The sequence below is a fragment of the Protopterus annectens genome, chromosome 9.part0 (assembly GCF_019279795.1).
Source record: "Protopterus annectens isolate FY-2018-M chromosome 9.part0, PAN1.0, whole genome shotgun sequence".
In the NCBI taxonomy this organism is placed as follows: domain Eukaryota; kingdom Metazoa; phylum Chordata; order Ceratodontiformes; family Protopteridae; genus Protopterus; species Protopterus annectens.
The window spans coordinates 1,708,617,356-1,708,639,826 of record NC_056743.1 but is presented as its reverse complement, the minus strand read 5'-3'; the positions used below and the strand labels follow the sequence as shown (position 1 = coordinate 1,708,639,826).

The window sequence follows — 22,471 nt, the reverse complement described above, 5'->3', positions numbered from 1 at the left end:
GTTCATTATCCTTCTCAGACCATGTTCTTTCAATTCAATCTCAGTCATCTACTTATCTATTCCATGCAACATTTTACACAAAAGAGAACCATTAAATCTCATTATCTCAGTGGCTTTATCTTGTACATTGTTTGCAATAATCCATTATCATTTCAACAAACCTTGCAAAATGTTTATGGGCTTAATCTACCACAAGCACATGGTCACAAACTTCAGAGGGGAAGGCTTTACACAATAAATACATTTAAACATCAAACTTAACAACGCAGCACATAAAAAGCAGTAAAATGCAAAACCTGAGACTAGAAAGCAGTCCAAAACTACAGACTGAAGACATAAATCAGTCACAAAACTTAACAATTCTCAAAATCTGGAAAAAATGAAGAGTGTCTGACATAATGATGCTTTTACAAGGAACAAGTTAAATGAGACAACTGTTACCCTCATACATGGTGGGACAATCAGCTCCTTTACAAACAGGCAGGAAGACAGACATCAAACAGCTGAACCTTTTATTGTTATCATACTGCTAAGGAAGATGTTCTAAAAAGAACACCACTTATGGATATGGTAGTCTTTTACAGTAGAATGAAGCTGTTAAATATATTTCATCTGTGGTGGGAGGAGAGAACAGACCAACAAAACCAGTTCCTTATCTATTCACATTTTTTCTCTATAAAAGTTTAAACAGGTAATCTAACTTTTATGTATATTTACTGTATTTGCAAAGCAGTATTTGCCCTCAACATAGTCATAACAAAAATAATTTTGTTTCCACAGAAATATAACCCTTGTCACAAAGCAATAAAAGTCAAACAAACAAAACAGGATTCCAAATCAAGCCATTTATTTTACCATAGCTTGTGCTGCTAACAGTGCAGCCAGCATACTTCTTCCAGTAGGTCCAGGAGCACAGAATGAGACCCTGATGTTGTTGCCACCAATGGGATAACCATCTGCCTTCTCTTGAGCTGCCTCAGCAAACTCTGGTGTTTCATACTCCACCACTGCAAATCCTCTGCTGTTCCCATCTGACCCATAGGCAATCTAAAATAACAAAAAAAAAACATATTTCATCAGTATGTCAGAAAAGTAATACATATATATATAATCTGCTTGAAAAACAATCAACCTGCCAAAAAGACTGTTTCCATTAACAAAGAGTGAAAATATGAAAGGATATTGGACCTGGCTAAGCATTTCCATCCATATCAACTAACAAGATTGAAGCCATAGGTCTTTTGTCAGCTCAACAACTGAAGCTTTTGCAGGTGAGTAGCCCCTCGTCCTCACCTTTCAACCATAGTGGTCTGCCAAACAAACTTTCGCTATAGACCTCTGTTATGCTGTGTTAAGACAGAGCAGAAACAATATTTAAATTACAAAAACTCCTCTCAACCGCATTTGCACTGAGGCATGGGGAAGTAAAGTGCCTACATTGATGAGGATAGACCTGTTAAACTAGAGCTATCATTATGTCAAGTATAAAATGCTGAGGTTATCCCTTGTCAAGTAACAGAAGGGAGTCCCAAGCATATCCTCCTGCACAGTCACCCTTATTGGAACAGATCCCCATCAACTGGCTCAGAAGGAACATTTAGATCCAGAGACAACTGGGTTGTAACATCTTTTGAAAATATTCAATTAAGCCCACATAACTGCAGCACAAATACCGTCCAAGAATGCATGGCTGAAATAGCCTTTAGAAGCAGCCACTGGTACGCACAGAAAGCTAAGGTTTACTGCATCTTTTGTAATGCAATTTAATACAACCAACCATCCATACAGACAGATCAATTTTACAAATTTCACAGCCAAAATTATTTTTTGATTCTCTGAGCTCCCTGTGGACATCTGTACAACAATAACAAGCAGTCAACTCTGTTAGAGTAAGTAGGAAAAAAATAGATATTTTAGTATAATTACATAGATTAATCTTAGTAATTACTCTTAGTGGCTACGTCAGCATAAAAGATTACTTCGTATAGCAATTCTATCCTTATGGAACACCAGTATGAAGAACTGGCGCACCCAGCTTGTACCTCAGAAAATCTTCTTGTGGTTGCCACAAGAAAAAAGTTTTTCAGGATAAAGACTGGAAGTCTACCTAAGCAGCTGGTTCAAAAGAAGTGAGTCAGCTTATCAAGTACAAGTCCCAAGAAGGCAGAAAATCCTTTACAGATGGCTGAATGAGAAGAATGCTTCAAAAGAAAAAAAAAACCTTAGCAAACCTTCAAGAAACTTCAGTATCAGTGAGTTAGAACAACCAAGAAAAGTCTGAAGTTCATGGTAGGTGTAAATTAACACAGGGATAAAGTTTAACCCACTGTTACAAATTTGTGACAGATGACCTAAAATTGCCAGTACAGGAAGCTGAACTTTTGTAATTAGTCCACGCATACTGCCACAGTACAAAGGCCTCCTGGTCATTACTGGAATTGGAATAACAATGCGGTGAGATGTAGAAAGTAAAGGTATGGGTGAAACTTGAGATAAGAGGTGAATCAGCAGGATTCTGAAGGACGTCAGAAAAGGTGGACTCTGAAAAACTCAGTACAAAGCAGGACCAAAAATTGTCAGGGGCAGTATAAGGCACTGAAAATGACCTTGGATATGCTCAGATGGGCTTTCTAATTGAATTTTGAAATGAGGGGAAATGGGCAGACACATAGCAGTTGTGCGACATTTTCTGGATGACAGCATATCTGGGACATGACCTCACCCCAAAAAGGGGATGAATGAAACAAAGTAACTGCCTTTGGTGTTGGTTAGAATACAAAAATACATCAGTAGAGCTACCTCCAGTTATAGAGGTCTATCTACCATGAAACTCACCTCTTCAAGTATGTGGCCGACTATAAGAAAGTGGTTGGATGACATCGCTCACTCCTAAGTTTCTCCCTGTGTATGTACCAAACCACTGCCATGTTGCTGGTGTGAATGGCAAATGCACTATGAGGCAGGAAACGCTGAAATGACTATAATGCAAGAAATACCTTCTTTTCAGCCCTGAAAATCTCTCTCCACTTCCGCTCTACAGTCAGAGTATTCCTGCTGATAGCACTTACAGACACATGGGATATAGAAAAGAACTGTCCAAGAGTCTGATTTGGTATTTAACTCCACTATCAAATTGATACTTGCAAGTCTGGGAAACTTTTGTGTGTTAAACCATGGAATTTGTCACCAGGGACCACTAAATTTTTAAAGTTCACTTCAGGCACTTCATGTATTAATGTGGTACAAAGAACCATGAAAATATTTGCTCCCAAGAGTCCCAGGGCTTTTAAACAAGAGTGACATCAGGACTGACTGAACCTGTACAATCCAAAGCACTGCCTGGTGAATGGAGGATCTTTATTCACGGAAAGAAGAGCCCTGCGTAAGATACAGGCCAGCAACTACCACATGAATATAAACGGTTAAGCAGAACTCAGTCTTTGACTTTGCAATGTTCACTGCAATTTCCAAAGATGGACAGATATTACACTTCCTCCCAAAAAAGTAGATTGTTCTGTGTTGAAATTGCTAGCAGCCAGTTGTCTACATGAAGAAATATCTAAAACTCCGACAGCCTCTAGTTCACTGCAACTATGGACATGCATTTGGAAAACACCCTTGGGGGAAAGATGGTCTTTTCCTTCCTCTCTCTAGACCAAAGTGAAACATCTGGATTTCAAAAATAACTAGCTCTTACCTACTAGACTCAGTGCAATATGTATGCGAAGACAGGTATCCTGGAGGTCCAAAAAGCACACTCAGTCTCCTCCTGACAAACAAATGAAGACTGCATGGTAACCATTAAAAGGCCTCTCTGTGGATACTTTTTTAGGCTGCTCAGATACACTGTTTGCCAAAGTCCCTTGTCTTTCTGTGAAACAAAAATGAACTTGGAGTAAAAATCAAAACCTTTCATGTCAAGTGGGATTACCTGCATACCCCTTTTCACAGGAAGTTAGTTGTTTTTACTTTTTCACTATCTTAATGGTCTGGGAATATCAGATAATGGGAAAGAGTGGAGCCAGGGTGGAGAGTTGAAAGTAATTATGCAGCCCCTGGATATTAAATGAATGCCAAAATGAAGGAAGTTTATAAAGTCACCACGGTAACAAAACTTATAAAAATAGCACTGAAAAACAGATGTGCCACATCTAAATTTTATTATGCATTTTTATCTCTACAGTCAAATTAGAGTTCTTCAAAACTAAGAATTGCATATGCTATACTAATAAAATGCTCACACCAATCACATGACTCAAACCCATCTTTCACAATTAGCTATCTACTAATTAAAACACATCAACTAAAAAGACTACTACATACTAATGTTTACAATCTTCTTTTTAGAACTTTTTAAACACCTTTATTAATTTACCATTCAAGGCATAAACACATTAATAGAAAATAAATTTTTTTCATACATCATACATTAAGTATATATTTTCTTTCTTTACAGCAACACTCATTTAATCCAGCATTGCATAAATTGCTCAATTCCTGCCATCTCTTAAAACATCATTCCTTTGTCCTCATTTTGCATGATTTGTTGCCACAAATTCATTTATTTCTATGTGATTTGTTTCTTCCCTTTTCTAAAGCTAAACAAAGCTAATAAAATCCACTTCAGAAATGGCATAGGTGAAAATTCCTTTTCTAAAGGCCCCGTTCTAGTTCTTTTACTTCTTTTACAATGCTCAATACTTCAAATACAGTCAGTTTAGATTTTGATTTCCGTTTTCTAGTAATTGCTTGTCTGGCAGTCAACAGAATTAAACTTAAGGCCTTGTTATATCTAGGCAATTCAAATCCTGCGTCCCAGCAGTATTTGGTTGGTAATTTTTAAAATCTGCCATCTCATTATACTCCCCAAAACATGTTCCACTGTCACCTCTTTGTTCCCCATCACTACTACAACTTTTGCCATCTACCTGAAGAAAACTTCTTTGAAGTCTGCTTGGGGTACAAAAATCCCAGTGCTAACACTTTCATGCAAAAATCCTAAGCATTCTGGACTTTGTTGCATGCCTAGATGCCGTACATATGTCCTCCAATTGTGTAAACTGTTTTTCCATTCGCTCTTCCCAATCTTTTCTAACCTCGTCCAATTGATTCTTACACTTATCATGAAGTATGTTACATGCCCTGCTAATTATCCCCCTTTACATAGAACCTTCTGTACTTGATTCAACTAAAAATTATCACAGTTGGTCTTTCACTTAGAACCCCGTATCTTTCTATTTTTGCATATACTCAAGATTATCAATCCCGGCTAGGGAAGACCATCTCTAACCTGCAGTCCAAATTTCTACTTGGCCTCATGTCACTTTACCCTTTCCTTCTCTACTTATTTGCTCCCAGTACATTGGTTCCTTTGCCAATTTTCTTCATAACTTGCAGCCCCATCTTGCCTATCTTCTGTTTCCCAACTTGATGGCATATTTCTCAACTGCCCAGATTTTCACAGAATGCTCAGCTGTTAGTCTCATACTTTTGATGTGTTCTTCATACAATTTATATTTTTCTGGCAAATCCTGGAGGATTTAAATCACTAAATGACATATTTGAGTTTCAAGCTTCATACACTTCAGAAAATGTATGGTAATGCAAAGTATATTATATTCTAGCAGCCTAATTTTTTTGGCAGTCAACAAGATATTTGGGCTTTTCTTATCCCCATTATTTTAGCTTTGTCCAGATTCCTTGTGCTTAAGAGGATGAGAGGCATACTTACAGTAATCCCTAATGGCAAATTTCCTTTCTTCATTCCTGTGTTGGATTATTTCTTTTTACTTTCAGCAACTTTATGACTATAGTTTTCTGTAGGATTGCTGCTAATCTGCAAAAGGATCTGCATCCAAAATTCCACTTTCTCCTTATTTCTTGAACCGTCTCTCTGCTTTACCATCACCCCTTTCCACTCTAAATAATAACCTTCTGATTAAGCTATATCTATACATAGCAAAAAACACAGAATCAATGGGACCAGATGGTGTCCCAGCCTGCATCTTACACAAGCTCCAAAAAGAACTGAACCCTCACAAAGTCACTGTTCAAACTCAGCCTTACTACAGGATATGTACCCAAAGAATGGCGTACAGAAACAGTTATCCCGCTCCACAAAGGTGGCGCCACAACGGATCCCAGGAACTATCGCCCTATAAGCCTGACTAGCCTGGCCTGCAAAGCTATGGAGCGCATCATCATGGATCTCAAAGACATTGGGAACCTCCAGACACTGGACCCTACCCAATTCGGCTTTGTTAAAGGCAGATCTTGCCTCTTAAACCTAGTTGACTTCTATGAAACAGTTACAAAGGCCACAGATGAGGGAAAGGTAGTCCACACAGCCTACCTGGACCTGGCAAAGGCCTTCGACACAATACCCCACTCTGGCATTATAAATAAGCTTATAAGCTTGAATATCAACCCCTATGTCATGAGATGGGTTGCAAACTGGCTCAGGGAGAGAACCCACATGGTCGGAGTTGCAGGTGCTATGTCCGACAACAAACCGGTTACAAGTGGCATCTCACAGGGCTCAGTCCTGGGACCCCTCTTGTTTGGTATATACTTCTCCGAGGTACAGGTAAGCACGGGAGGACTGTGGCTGACCAAGTTCGCAGATGATTGCAAACTGGGAGCCATAATCTGCTCTTCGGCTGACACAAGCATCCTCCAGAAGGTCTTACGGAGACGGACACCTGGTGTCAGAACCATGGCCTCAAGCTAAATGCCAAAAAGTGCACAGTCTTCCCCTATGGGAAAAACAAAGTGCCCACAAACTACCACATAGGTGGTAATCCACTAAGTACAGAAGATGTAATTAGGGATCTGGGGACCCAAGTAGATAGTAACCTCTCCTTTGATAATCACATTGCCAAAGTGGTTAGAAAAACCTTCTATATAGCCCACCTAATCACAAAAGGGTTCACATCTAGATCAAGAGAGGTCATTGTGCCCCTCTACTCATCGCTCATCAGGCCCATAATTGAGTATAATGCCCCATTTGGGATGTACCTTACCCAACACCTGCAACAGCTAGAGACCCCCCAAAAGTACCTCACCAAGAGGATTGTGGGCCTCAAACAGATGCCCTATGCAGCTTGACTACAGAAACTCCAGCTCTACTCAGTTGCTTACTGCCTACTCAGAGGCGATCTCTGCCTGACGTACAAGGCCATGTCTAACCCGGAATTAATGGACATGCTCCACCTTAAGAAATCTAAATCCCTTACAGCTACATGCTCCAGGGATTTAAACCTCGGCACAACAATAAATAGGACATGCTGGAGGGATAGATTCATATCCCAGAGGCTTTCCTCGCTCTGGAATAGAATCCCAATCCATGTTAGGCAGAGCCCCTCACTATCTCTCGTCAAAAGAAATCTTGATGAATGGATGGGAAATCGTAAATTTACATCTGGGATCACTTCTATGGCCCTGCTGGACAGAGGCTCAGGAATCTAATCTAAAAGGGAGGCGAAAGCCAACACATTCTGGCTAGGCTTATAAATGCCCTAGGGCAGATAGCCTACTAGCTACCTATGAACCTATGATCCTAAACTGCATAGCTTTAAAATATCCCTTTAAATCAGGTAATTCTACACCACTTTGTTCTACTGGAAGTGTAGCATAGTGTACACCTTTAAGAAGCATTTCAAAGGACAGCATGTGCATATATATAGCAAACACGTGCTAACTTGAGTGCCATTTTTGAGAAGTGCAGCCAGAGTGTGAACATGTATGTGTATAATAGCTAGTTTGTTTATAAGTTAGTTACTTAGCCTCATTTCTGATGCATTTGTACACAATAAAGCTGCTTGAACAGAACCCACAATGTTAGTCTACTTCATCCTGATGAGATGAATGACATGGTGTCAAAAGCGGAATTCCAGAGACTGCTTTTCAGAGCCACGAGGTGCAGAGTTAACAGTGAAGGTAAACTAAATGAAACAAATGCAAAAAAGGGCCAGAAACGAACTAAAGGTAATGAAAACTCACACGAACGATTTTATAAAAAAAGATAAAACGGAGCATTACAAGGACATGGAATGCATTATTAAGCAAATGAATAGCACGGAAACATTTATTAAGCAAACGTGCGGCATAAAACGTTTATTTATTAGAAGAAATGTATGGTATTAACAGACTTGATAAAAAAAATCAGAAAAGCACATAAAGGGTTCAGAATTACCTTGGAATTGCAAAATGAGCATGTTTAAAGTAAAACGAGCATGTTTAGAGTGAAAACAAGCACAATAAAGTATAATGGGTATGAAGAGAGACTAAATGACCAAAATGAATATAAATAAGGGCAAAAAGGGCACATTAAACATAAATACAGCAATGAACTGCATACTGTTTGGCAAATTACTGTGTTTTGGCATAAACTACTATTTTTCAGTGGTTGAAGCACTAAATAGCATAAAAAGAAGTTATGTACCTACCATAACGTTCCATGTTAGTTGTCTTCATCTAGCCTTCTTTCTTGCTGGTTAGGATCGGAGCCAATCCTCGGCTCCGACTCGGCCATCTTCTATAGCTCGAGAGCTGTTTACTGGCTCGAGGCTACCCCTTATCCCATGATGCCTAGCGATAGCTACCCAGATCTCGTTTGAAATAGCTAACCCCAGACATAGCCAGAGCATAAACCTGTCCAAACAAATAGGTTGAGTATACCTGTCATACTCTCTAAGTCAGTAGAGGAAACAAACCAGAGAACACTCAGCCAGTGAAACCAGAACTCCTCTCGGTCCAATAGGACAGGGGGACGGAGGGTGGGAGGCAAGAAAGAAGGCGAGATGAAGACAACTAACATGGAACGTTATGGTAGGTACATAACTTCTTTATGTTAAGTTTTCTATCTCGCCTTCGTTCTTGCTGGTTTGGACAGCATCCCTAGCACCTACAATCCTGGGCGACTCATTGGAACAGACTCTTCAGAACAGTGGAACCAAAGATAGCTCTGCTCCTGGAGACTGTATCTAGCTTGTAATCAGAAATAAAGTATAAGAATTTGCCCACGTAGCAGCTGCACAGATAGAATCCATGGGCAACCTAGATTGGAAGGCTATAGAGGTGGCCAAGGCCCTAGTAGAATGACCTTTCAGTTTGATAGGTAACATTTTCTTCCTTAATTGATAAATGAAAGAAATAGTGTGATAAAACCACCTGGATAAGGTTACCTTGGAAACTGGAAGACCTTGTTTGCCTAGAGCATAGGAAAGGAATAGTTGGTCCGACTTCCTTATTTCCTTAGTCCTGTGTAGGTAAAAACGCAATTGTCTATGAACGTCCAATTGGTGTAATTTGTACTCTGCCTTGTTGGTGTGGTTAGGGAAAAGCACAAGAAGGTCTATAGATTGGTTTAAATTATTTTCTGAGCAGACTTTCGGAAGAAACAAAGGATTAGTTCTCAGAGCAACCCTGTCCTTATGAAAAAACAAGTATGGAGGACGAACACATAGTGCCTGAAGTTCACAGATGCATCTGGCTGAAATAATAGCTACCAGAAAGAGTGTCTTCCAAAATAGAAACTTAATGGAGCAGGACGCTGCTGGTTCAAAAGGGGGCAGAGTTAAGGAAGTTAGTACCAAATTAAGGTCCCAAGGAGGAAAGGGTTCTCTCACTGGAGGCCTAAGGAGAGTGGTCCCTCTCAAAAAAGCTTTACAGACCTTATGAGACAATGTTTGAATTTGACAAACCAACATGAAAGTTAGAAATGGCCGCTAATTGAACTCTGATTGTAGCAGAAACGGACCCAGAATGAAAAAGTTGTGCTAGGAATTCCAAAATTTCGTGGACTGGGGCTGAAAAGGGATCTACGTTCCTAGCCTCTGCCCAACAAGAAAAACGTTTCCATTTACTAGCATAAGTCTTTCTGGTTGTGGACTTGTGAGAGGAGACAATAATCTCATGTACAGCCGGGGAAATGCTGGGAAGCCTGGCTAAGGTTGGAAGTGGAGCAACCAAGCTGTGAGCTGGAGAGTTTGGAGGGATTGATGCAACCCAACTGACTGATGAATCAGTAGGTCTGGAATCGGATCCAGAGTCCAAGGCTGATCGAGAAGGTAATGGTGCAGGAACGGGAACCATATATCTGTTGAGGCCAGTAGGGGGCAATGAGGATCATTTTGCAACCCAACGATATTGCTTTCTGTATGAGTTTTGGAATCAGGGGAAATGGAGGAAAGGCATAAAGAAGTCCCTGAAGCCAATCGTGGACTAGAGCATCTCTTGGTGAGTGACCTGGAAGCGGAAGAAGGGAGAAGTAGTTGCTGCATTTGCTGTTGAAGGGGGTGGCAAAAAGATCACAGCAACGCTGTCCCCATTTGCGGAAGATAAGATCCGCAACTTCCTGATTCAGGGACCACTTGTGAGGCATGAGGATAGCTCTGGTGAGCCTGTCCGCTATGACGTTGGACCTCCCAGGGATGTGCATCGCAATCACAAAACGTTGGGAGGAAATCGCCCACTGCCACATTCTGAGTGCTTCTCGACACAGGGGGTAGGACCTGGTTCCACCCTGCTTGTTGATGTACCACACCACTGACATGTCTGTTTGAACTGCAATGGTCCCAGAAGAAGGAGAGTCCTGAAGGGCTTGCAATGCTAGGAGCACGGCTCTCATTTCTAGGACATTTATGTGCAGATGGTACTCGTGAGACTGCCAAAAGTCTTGGAATGTCCTGCCCTGATAATGCCCCCCCCCCCTATCAGGGAGGCATCTGTTGTTACTGTGGCTACCCGAGGGGGCTGAATGAAGGGTCTGCCTTGAGTCACTAGTGGGGAAACCATCCACCAGGAAAGGTGCCTTTTGCATGCTTCTGTAATCATAATCATGTGAGACATGGGTAGCTGTTGGAAAGAACACTGTGTGAACAGAAGCCACTGAAGGATCCTCATGTGAAAGTGGGCCAGTGGGATTAGAAGAATGGCTCCTGCCATGGAACCCAGAGTTTGAAGGACGAACCTGACTTGGATTCTTTTGCTCTGCATTAGAATTTGTACTTGCTGGCAAATTGTAGACTCCCTTTCTGGCGGTAGCCTTGCGGACATGTCCCTTGTGTCTAAGTCTGCTCCTATGTAGGTGACAGATTGACAGGGCAACAAGGCAGATTTTTCGAAGTTTATTGTAATGCCTAGCTGGGAGCAGATTGTGATTGTGTAGTCCCTGGCTTGTAGAAGTTGATGCCTGGTAGTAGCAGTGAGGAGCCAGTAGTCTAGATATGGAAACACCTGGAATCCTCGACGTCTCAGGTGAGCCATGACCACTGCCATACATTTGGTGAACACCCTGGGGGCTGTGGTGATACCACAGGGCAGAGCTCTGAACTGGCAATGACTGGCTCCCAGCCGGAAGCGAAGAAATCTCCTGGATCGCCTGTCCATCTTGATATGGTAGTACGGGTCCTGAAGATCTATCGAGCACATCCAATTGTCCCGACCCAGAAAGGGTAGAATGGACTGTAGCGTGACCATCCAAAACTTTGTTCTTTGTACAGACCTGTTTAGTCTGTTGAGATCCAGAATCGGTCTCCAGTCCCCTGTCTTTTTTGGTACCAAAAAGAACCTCGAGTAAGTTCCGGATCTGTGCTGGTCTGCCGGGACTTCCTGAATGACACTTTTTTTCTAGCAGTTTTGAAGGTTCTATTACTGCTTGGTCCTTCAGATTGGGTGGAACATCTGGAAAGGATTTCCTTGACGGTAATGGGGGTTGACAGAAGAGAATCTTGTAACCTCTGGATATAATGGACCGTACCCATCTGTCTTGCATTAAATTTTGCCAGGCTTCTGGGTACAGTGAAAGTCTTCCCCCGACTGCCTCCAGGGGTGAGCAGCCGGGCAACACTTCAGGGATGCTGCTGAAAGGGCTTATCAGAAAAAGATTGTCTGTTGCCCTGGTTCTGCGGACCCCCTCTGCCACGAGTGCGATGTCTGTTGTTATTGTTTCCCCCTCTGCCCCTGGAGGAAAAATCGCTACGTGTCAGGCAAGTCTCCCTCAGATTTTCGGAACCACATTTTGCCACTCTTCTGACCTTTGGGGGTACGGCCTAGAAGGAGTGGGAAAACGGACTCCCACGGCAGAGAGTCTTGCCTTCTTGCTCACACCTAGGTAAAGTGTCTTTCACCTGTGGTCCAAAAAGAAAGGAACCATCAAAGGGGGTGTTGGTGAATGATGCTCGAAAGGGTTCCACAAAATTACACAGCCGCATCCATGCATGCCTCCTAAGGGCCACACCCGTACCTGCGGCTCTACTCGCCCCATCGGCTGCATAGGAAATGAGCCTCATGGAGGAGTAAACTACAGAATTAAGTGTCGCCAGCTGGGAAGCTACTTTAGCTTGAGCCCCCTCAGCTGATGGATCTTGAAGGGCATCTCCGAGCTCTTTAAAGAGATCCCTCTGAGGCCGGGTAAAATGACATAAGCAGTTCAGTGACCTCATAGAAAAGGTCGCTGAAGCAAACATTTGCTTCCCGTATCTGTCTATGGTCCTAGTCTCCTTGTTATGAGGATGGACAGAAGAGGTCTCCGCTAACTCTTTTTTGGTGGCTGCTGCTACCACCATGGCATCAACAGGAATACCTTTGGTAAGGAACTGCTTATCCTGGGGTGCTGTGATGAATTTGCCAGGTCTCCTCGGAGTTGTTTCCACTGTATCTGGAGCTGACCAAGCCTTTCGAGCCACCACTGACACAAGTGGATCGAAAGGCGGAGAAACCCAGGAGGTGGAAGGTCGGGAACCGAACGCATCCAGAAATACAGACTTATCCTCGGTAGGGGCTAGGGAATTCCAGTTCCCCCTTTGCTTAAGCATTTCTAGGATGTTCAAGAAGGAAACATCTTCAGAGGGGGATCTCTGGGACCCTTCTGAATCATCTAAGTCTGTATCAGAAGTGACAGACTCAGGGGAGTCAATGCGCTTCCTCTTGCACTTCTTCTTACAAGGGGGCTCCTCTGAATGATCAGGGGAGGCCTTGGAAGAAGAGGAAACACCCAATGGGGTGCCCTGGAGCGTCGGTTCCCTACACTTGAGGTCTGGAGGAGGAGCAGAGGTTGGCACAGGCACTACTGGGGATGGAGCCGGTGGGGCCGATAGTGGAGCTGACTTAGTGGTCAGCACACTCCTCATGACATCAAAGGCATCCCGATCACGATGCAGAGAAAGTTCCTGTTTAGAGGAAACTGGAATCTTTCTCCGCACCGAGAGAGACAGCTCAGAGGCCGATGTAGGAGCCGAGCTCACCTGCGCCGAAGCTCCAAGAGGGAGAATGGGGTCGGACAAGGGTCCGATGCCACTCGCCCCCTCGGAGCAGACGAGGGAACCCTGGCGCCCAGATCCCTCGACGGACGGCACCATCGAGGGGATCGGAGCCGACGTCGGAACCGAAGGAGATAGAGTTATCGGGGCCGACGTTTTCACTACTTGAACCCCAACGAACTCCGGCTCCGAACTCATTGGAGTCAGAGGAGGAACATCAATAGAAGTGGACGGAGCAGACACCTGTTGAGGAGGGCTGGACAACATCTTGGCAAGTGTCTGCGACTATCAACCTAATAACCCACTCTCTCCACATCGTGATTCGACAGCCTAGAGGATCGAGAGGATTGGTGACTGCACTTGCTCTGAAGCAAAGGAGACCGATGAGCCGAATGTATCAATTCCAATGAAGGGGACCTCAGCCTCTTGTGGCTCCACGAAGGCTCCGAAGTTTCTGATGGAGCCGACTGGGAGATAGTCTTATCAGCCGGAAACAAAGTAGAAGGTACAGTCTGAACCGAGGACGGCTCCAAACTTGGAGCTGACAGCTTGGTAGATTTAGGGGATTTCACAGGCTGAGAGCTCTTGGCCGGTGAATCCTGGGGTTTTAAAAGACCCCCAAGAATAAGCTTATTCTTATGCTTCTGCAGGACTCTTGGACTAAATGAATGCAGATAGAACAAGAGTCCTGCAGGTGCACTGCGCCTAAACAATAGACGCAAGAAGTGTCCCCATCTGTCAGAGACATTTTCTGACAGCATGAGTCACACTTCTTGAATCCAGACACTTTGGATTCCTTTGACATCCTGAAATAAGGAAACCACAAATACAACAACAGTTACCAAAGCAAAATACAGTCTACACAAAAAACACACTGTACTACAAGACTATAATTAAAGTTTTTTTTTTTTTTTTTTTTTAATAGGAAATCCTCTAACTTAAATGGCTAGCCTATGAAAGAAAGGTAGAAGGAAAGCCTCTAATCTAAACGGCTAACCTGACAAGAGGAGGACGGGGGGGAGGGGAAGGGGAGAACTCTCTAAGTTAAATGAGTTCTACAAGGAAAGGGATACTACAATTAAACACTAGCTATCACAAAAAACAAGACTAAACGTTAACAATAAAACACTGAAAATATAGAATTCTAGAGTAAGAAAGTTATACAAAAACTTTATATGAGCCTGAGCCAGAAAAAAGACACCTCGCAGCTGAAGCGGCAAACGAGATCTGGGTAGCTATCGCTAGGCATCATGGGATAAGGGGTAGCCTCGAGCCAGTAAACAGCTCTCGAGCTATAGAAGATGGCCGAGTCGGAGCAGAGGATCGGCTCCGATCCTAACCAGCAAGAACAAGGGCGAGATATATAACTTAACATCTACATTTATTCAAAGTATCTCAAAGTGCGCGAAAGTGTTTACAGTGAATGTTTATTACTGTGCATTTATTTAGAAGAGTTTATTGTGTGCAAAGTGCAACTACTTCATAAAGTGCAGTGAAAATACAGCCAATTCGAAGTTTCTTGTGGTGGGTGTGTCTATTCGCAGTGTCACCATTACAGTGTGTTTCTTGCACTTTACAGAGTTATTTAGCAAAGTACAGCCATTTTGGGAAAATTTTAGTATGCTATGTACTGTTTATATGCAAAGTGGTATTACTTGATCGGAGCTTCTTCTGCCCAATTTATTCACACAGTGCAGTTATTTGAAATGTTTCTTAGACTGATAAGAGGTGATTTTCTTACAGTACAGTGATTTCAAGAGTATTACAGTCCCCGGGAAACTTATTTAGCAAAGTTCGGTTATTCAGAGGCTTGTTGTGCTGTTGGGCATAGTTACAAGTACTGGTAAATATTTCTGGCATATGTTCATATAGATACAAGTGAACTTGGGTTGCATTGTGTTTTACTATAACTTTTTGGCATGGTAGATGGATTTCAAAAACCATCACCACTTGTATTTGATCAGAATATTGCACACAACTGGTGAATATTTGAGCAAGAGAATGATATATTCATACAAGCAGCTTATTCTGGCAAAGATGCATGCACCAGGGCATACGTTTTGCTAAACCTAGCTGGGTTAGAGGCCACTGAAAGACAGCGTTCATTTGTACATGCACCAGCTGTATATGAAAGTGAAGGGGAAACTGTCATATTCGTGTACAGGCTGAATCAAGGGAATTCAGAAAAATGTGCAACCCCAGACTAATGTTAGGTATTGGTTTTACACAAGAGATCAAAAGTAAGTTGAAACTTTTGCAGCTTATATTACTAACCTGAGAAACAAAGCTAAAATGTGCAAGCTTGATGACTTAAAAGATGAATTAATAAACAACAGGCTTGTGTGCGGTATTAACAGTGCTGCAGTGAGAAAGATTTTGCTTCGTGACAGTGATTTAACTTGAGTAAAGCTATGGAGGTTTTTTCAAATACATGCAGTTAAAGAGAGGCACACAAATATGCTTGCAAATTATAAGAGCATGATTTCAGCAGACTCCAGAGCAAATGTAGACAGCATGCAACATGTGACTAGCAAAAACAGCCCTACGCAAATTGCAGCTACAGCCCCTGCAAGATTTCCAAGGCAGACTTGTAGTCTCGCAAGTTCCAAGACTAGCTCAGTAAAGAGAGCATGCTCAGTGCAGTACAAGAATGAATCAGCAAAACCCAAATGAAGCTTTATTAACTGTCACGATTGTGATGCCAACCATGAGTCTAAAAGAGAAAAGTACTTAGTATTTGGTCAGACCAGACCCGTCCAAACAAGTAGCCATTTCTGATAGGTCAGCACCGGACAATTTTCAAGCTCGACAACATTTTCTTGGCATGGTCAACTATTTAGGCAAGTTTATATACCAGACTTCAGTGAGTTGACAGCGCCTTTGAGAGTGTTAACACAAAGATGTTACATGGTCTTGGTTGGAAGAGCACCAGAAAGCATTTGAAGACATTAAGTAGAAAATTACCACCCCAACTACATTAAGATACTATGATGTCAATAAACCAGTAATTCTTTCCTGTAATACTTCAAAATTTGGTCTTGGCGCAGTTATTCTTCAAGAAGGCAGACCAGGAGCCTATACATCTAAAACACTTACCCAAACTGAAATGCAATATGCTGAAATTGGAAATGAACTTTTGCAATAGTATTTCTATGTTCTAAGTTTCATGATTATATCTATGGTTGAGATATTCAGATTGAAACTGATAGTCAAACTCTAGTTACTATTTTGAAGAAACCTATGCATTCAGCTCCAGCGAGATTACAAAGAATGATGTTCAAATTGCAGAAGTACAACTTCAAAATGGTCTATACAAAAGGCAAACTTCTTTATCTGGTTGATACCTTATCCAGATCACCCAGGAATACAAAACAGCTTGACGCAGAAAATTCTGACTTTGATGTCATGGAAGTGCAGATCTTTTCTACCACAAGACTTGATGAGCTGAGAGATAATACAAAGACTGACCCAATTTTGCAGAAGCCCAACCACTACATTAATGATGTATGGCCGTCAAAGTAATCTAGTGTGCCACCTGAAGTGCAAACTTATTTTCCTTACAGAGATGAGATGTTGATGGAAGATGGCATTATTTTCAAAGGCCCTAAAATTGTTGTTCCTGTTTCCTTACAAGAATATATCCAGATTTTGCATCATGATTACCCAGGTTCTGAAGCTGCCAAAAGAAGGTTGAGAGGACTAGTATTATGGCCTTCGCTAGCAAAACACATTGATACAGAACTTTCTTCTTGATCAGTATGCAATAGTACTAAACCACATTTGCAAAAAGAACCACTTCAGCTAAGTCAAGTTCCTGAACTACTTTGGTCAACAGTAGGCACTGACATATTCGAGTGGACCAATCAGCATTACTTAGTATTGGTATACTCTTATTCGAATTGGTGTGAGATGGACTTATTACTTAACATCCACTGCGGTTATTACCAAGTAGAAACGTGATTTCTCAGTCCATGGAAGTCCACAGAAGCTGATCTCTAACAATGGTACCTGATTTACAAGTCAGTTGTTTCAGAAATTTGCAAGCGAATGGGACTGTGTACATATTACTAGTACTCCAGAATAAACAGTCAAATGGACTAGCTGAATGAGCAACACAGAGTGCAAAGCAATTAACACAGAAGTCAAAGCATGACAATACCGATGTCTTTTTGAATTTACTCAATCTCAGAAACATACCCTATGACAATATACTTGGCTCACTGCTCAGAGACTTCTACCTAGGTAAAACAAAACAACATTGCCTATCAGTTACAAATTATTGAGGCCTAAAGCTAAATACAGAGCACTCAAAGCCCAATTATTCAGAAAGCATTCTTTCCAGAAGTCCAGCTATGACAAATCAAGCAGATTTCTTCATCCACTGAAAGGAGGAGAGAGAGTGAGGATATAAACGGTGAAAGGTTTTGACCGGATTGGTCAAGTAACAAGTATATGTGCAGAGCCGAGATCCTACTTTGTGAAATCAGAGGGTGTGGAGTACAGGAGGAATCACAGACAACTACTTCCTGTATCAGAACCAATATCACAGCATTGTTCCTATGATACAGACTATCTCAGAGCATCTCAGAGCAATCAAGACAATTTCTGAAGATGTTCCTGATGCCCCTAAAGTTGAACATTCAGCAGAGACTATCCCAGTTGCTAGACCTTGTGACGCCCGTGAACTGGCCCGGCAACCAAAGAGCCTCAATCCTCATCACTAACACCAGTGGAGGGCATCCATATAGGGAAAGGATAATAAATACACACACAGTAAAATACAATTTCCCTTAAGAGCACACAGAGATCACAGTCAGTCTGGGTCTGGTTTCTCCCTTTCCCTCCAGGTCCCAAATAAGACTCACCACTGGTGCATCTATAGGGTGCAGATCTCAGCCTAGTGAGCAAGCTAAAACCTCCAGCACCCTCTTTGTCTAACCAGTGCTTCGTGTCCCTGCCCAAGTAGCTGACACACACAAACACACTTCCAGATAAGAGTTGTATACAACCACACAGACACTCCTGGGGAAGGCTGGCACAGGTTCTCCAGCTGTGCCCCTTTTACCCAGACTATACGGTAGTACCACTTGCCACCACCCCATTTATCAGCTACTAAAAGGGTGTCCAATTATTACTTAGTAATATTATCATCTAAATGGTAAGTGCAACTGAACAGTGAAGGCATATAAGAGTGGCTTGGCCAGTACCACTAAACACATGGTACTCTTAGAGCTTAAATTATCTCTGCACAAAACAGCTTAAAAATATGTAATAATAAACACACAAGACAATACTTCCTACTACACAATGCTAGTCAAGAGTTCAGAGATCACACAAATACTTAAAATAATACAGCAGAAAAGTTCTGACATCAATACAGAAAAAACCTAATCTAATCTTCCTATTTCCTAGCTATATCTAAGAGAAAACACAGTTCTAAAATAAACTCACATATAGAAAGTACAGTTGTGTACACTTACCATAAATGTAGATGTTTGAGTGTATTCACTGTTGCAGTCATCACATTTGGGTTATCTGCCTGCAGGTAGCCCTCAGCCGGCCTGAATACCAGAGTCTTCTGATTTGTGCGTCGGATGCTGTCACTTCTTCCTTGATGTCAGGTCGTCAGGGGTATAAAACAAGCAGCCGACGCCATTACATCAGTTTTTCTTGCCCCAGATGGCAGGTGCCCCCACAATAGGAAGCAATTATATGGCATGGTACACCCCCAGCAAAAAGCAAATACACATGATATAATATATGCCAAACAAGAAGGAAAGGAAGAGCCAAGAGAAGTCAGGTGGCTGGAGGGAGGGTAACCAGGACTGCAACAGTGAATACACTCGAACATCTACATTTACGGTAAATGTACACAACTGTACTATGTTCTTCGTGTTTCACTATTGCAGTCATCACATTTGGGTTGATTCCCAAAGCTAAGAAAAGGAGGAGGAAGTTTAAGGGCATTAGGGCCAGCTATTAATCCCTGCAAGACTGCAGTGGCAAATCCAGATCTGGATTTAGAGAAGATAGGCAAGTGGTAATGCTTGGTGAAGGTATGTACAGAGCTCCAGGTAGCTTCTAGGATGTCTCTGGTAGGGACCCCTCTCAGAAATGCCGCACAGGTAGATACAGCCCTGGTGGAATGTGATCTTATCCCCTGTGGGGTAGGTTTTCCATGGTGCTTATAGCAGAAATGAATGCAATGGGCTATCCATTTGGAAACGGTTTGCTTTGAAATAGCCTTCCCCTCTGCCCTTGCCGCAAAGCTAACTAGCAGCTGTTCAGATTTTCTGATAGGCTTAGTCCTGTCCAAACAGAATCTAAGTATAGTCTGTGCACGTCCAGAGAGTGCAGTATTCGTTCTCCTTTGTTTTGTGGATTAGGGAAAAAGGTAGGCAAATGAATGGACTGATTTAGGGCCACAGAAGACACAACCTTGAGCATAAAAGAAGGATCAGTCCCGAGGGAAACCCTGTCCGCATGGACGATAATGAAGGGTTCCACTGCCATGAGGGCCTGCAATTCAGACACTCCTCTAGCTGAAGTAATGGCTAGAAAGAAGGCTTTTCAACTCTGCTGTAGCAGCTGGTTCAAAAGGGGGAAGAGTGAGCTTTTCCAATACAAAGTTAAGGTCCCAAAGCTGGAGTGGAAGCTGTCCTGGGCGGGTCTTAAATTTTTGGCCCCTCTAAGGAATTGCTTTAGCAAGGGGTGGCTCAGTATTATATGCTGAAATGGCAGAGGCATGAATTTTAATTGACTAGAAGGATAGGCCCTTGTGGAGAATTTCTGTTACGTACCGCAGAATATGAGTTAAATTGGGCACCACTGTGCCCATCCCCTGAGCTAGGCTCCAGGAACAGTATCATTTCCACTTTTCAGCATAGGAATTCTAGTACTAGGCCTCCTTGCCTCCAGAATGACATCCAGTACCTGCTTACTGAGGGAAGCTAGGGGAGAGCTCAAGGAATTAGTCAGGCTGCAAGGCTCAGGGTTTAAAGCTGAGGGTGCAGAATCTGGCCCGCCTACTGAGACAGTAGGGAAGGGGTATGAGGCAGGTGCCATAGTTGTAGTAGTGTCATACTGCACAAGGGAGGGTACCAGTGCTGGCGTGGCCAGTCTGGTGCAATCAGTATTGTCCTTGGCTTGCCCTGTTTGATCTTTACTAGGACCTTCGAGAGGAGAGGCAGAGGGGGAAAGGCATAAAGTGAGAGGCTTTCCCAGGTGAAGGACAGGGCATCCACTTTCCAAGCTTGGCTGTGGGGAGTTCGTGTGCAGAATTTGTGCAACTGGTAGTTTTGAAGGGAAGCAAACAGGTCTACCTCATGAGTCGCCCATTTGTTCCTCAAGAGGTTGAATATTTTGGGTTCTAGTTTTCATTCGTGTGGATCCATGAGATTTCTGCTTAGGTCATCTGCCAGTGAATTTAGTTTGCCTGGCAGGAATTGAGCTTGCAGGTGTAATTGGTAGCGCAAGGCTGTGTTCTACAGAGACATGGCTAGTCTGCAGAGAGGGTACGAGTGGGTTCCCCCCTGCTTATGTACCACATAACTGCGATGTCTGTCTTTACCAATAGTTGTCCTGGAAGAATATGGTCTTTGAAGGCTGTCAGAGCATTCTGTACAGTTAACATTTCTTTTTGACTGATATGCAGGTGCATCTGTCTCGGGTTCCATCTGCCCTGAATGCAGTGCCCTGCCATGTTAGCCCTCCATGAATAGTCTGATGTGTCTGTTGTTAGGGTTTGGGCGCAGGGGATAGAGTGAAAGGGAGTCCCTTGTTGTGGTAGCAGGCCTCTGCCCACCAAAGGAACTTGGTCTTCATACAAGGAATGATGGAAATCATTGTTTCCAGGTCCTGAGAATGTTGACACCCATAGGCTTTTTAGATACCACTGAAGTTTCCTCATATGCAGTCTTGCATATGGAATTAGTAAAATGCAAGAGGCCATGAACCCCAGGGCTTGCAGTATTTTCCTTGCATATAGCTGGGGTTTTGTAGCCAAGAGTTTGAAGTAGGTTGTCAAACTTGTTTCTCCGGAGTGAGGAATGCCAACTGGGAAGTTGTGTTCAAGCTTGCTCCTAGGAATACAATCTGTTGGCAGGGTACTAGGTGAGACTTCTTTTCATTGATGGTGTACCCCAGAGAGGTTGGAAGTTTCTTTACGAATGTCACGTGTTGTATGTAATAGCAGGTCTTGGCTTTCTGCCTGAGTAAGACAATCATCCAAGTATGGGCAAATTTGAATATTTCTCTGCCTGCAAAATGCAATGGTTGGAGCTAGACACTCTGTGAATACCCTGGACGCAGTAGATAAGCCAAAGGGAAGTGCAGAGAACTGACGGTGCATGGAGCCTGCCCTGAAGCATAGGTATTTCCAGCAAGATTCCCTTATTGGGACATGGAGGTAAGCTTCCTTTAAGTCTAGGGTTGCCAGGCACCCTTGGCTAGCATGGGAAGAAGCTGTTGCAGAGTTAGCATTTTGAATGGAACTACCAGAAAGGTGTTGAGAATAGAGAGGTCCAGGATAGGATGCCATAAGTTGTCTTTTCTGGGTACTAGAAAAAGTCTTGAATAAAAACATTGTCCCCTTTGTTCTGCTGGGACAGGTTGAATAGCCCTGATATTGAGAAGAGAGAGAACCTGCTGTTGAGCCTCTGCCCGTTGATTTGGGGGTAGATAGTGTGTGCAAGTGGAATCTGTATCCTTGAGAAACTATGTTCAAAACCCATATGTCCTGGGTAGAGTTCCCAGTTTTTTGCATGTAGGGCGAGCTTTCCTCCTAAGGGAGCAGGTAGTTGAGCAGGGATTGGAAGGGTTAAAGTTAAGTCACTGTGCCATTTTTCCATAGGGGGGGGTGGCTTACTGCTCCCTGCTTTGGAAGAGGGAGCCCCCCACTGTTAAGGTCTGTGCACAGCCTGAGACTGTATCCTAGGTGGTCTGCTGTTCCTGTGTTTGGACTAAGAAGGCCAAGAACGGACTGGAAAGGACCAGTCTTTTGAAGGCCAATGCCTATTGAATCTGGGAGGCTGCACTTGTAGGAAATTAACAGTTTGCATAGATTTAGCTTTTTCCTCCATCCTTTGAGGGCGGCTTCTGCTTTGTTGCCAAAAAAGCGGTCTTGGTTTAAGGGAGCATTCAGTAATTTAGCTTTTACATGATCTAGCAAGTTTTGTTCCTTAAGCCAAACATGCCTTCTAATTAAAGAC

The 22,471-nt window shown here is 42.8% G+C and overlaps 1 protein-coding gene across 5 annotated transcripts in view; it reads right to left on the bottom strand.

Annotated features, from left to right (window-relative positions):
- Window positions 1–22,471, bottom strand: part of RAVER1 (ribonucleoprotein, PTB binding 1) — a 2,969,353-nt gene that overhangs the window by 2,400,404 nt on the left and 546,478 nt on the right. For all 5 annotated transcript variants that reach the window (XM_044084574.1, XM_044084577.1, XM_044084578.1 and 2 more), the window contains exon 4: window positions 856–1,047. In XM_044084574.1, coding sequence (XP_043940509.1) covers window positions 856–1,047 — 192 coding nt within the window. The remainder of the gene's footprint in view (window positions 1–855; window positions 1,048–22,471) is intronic.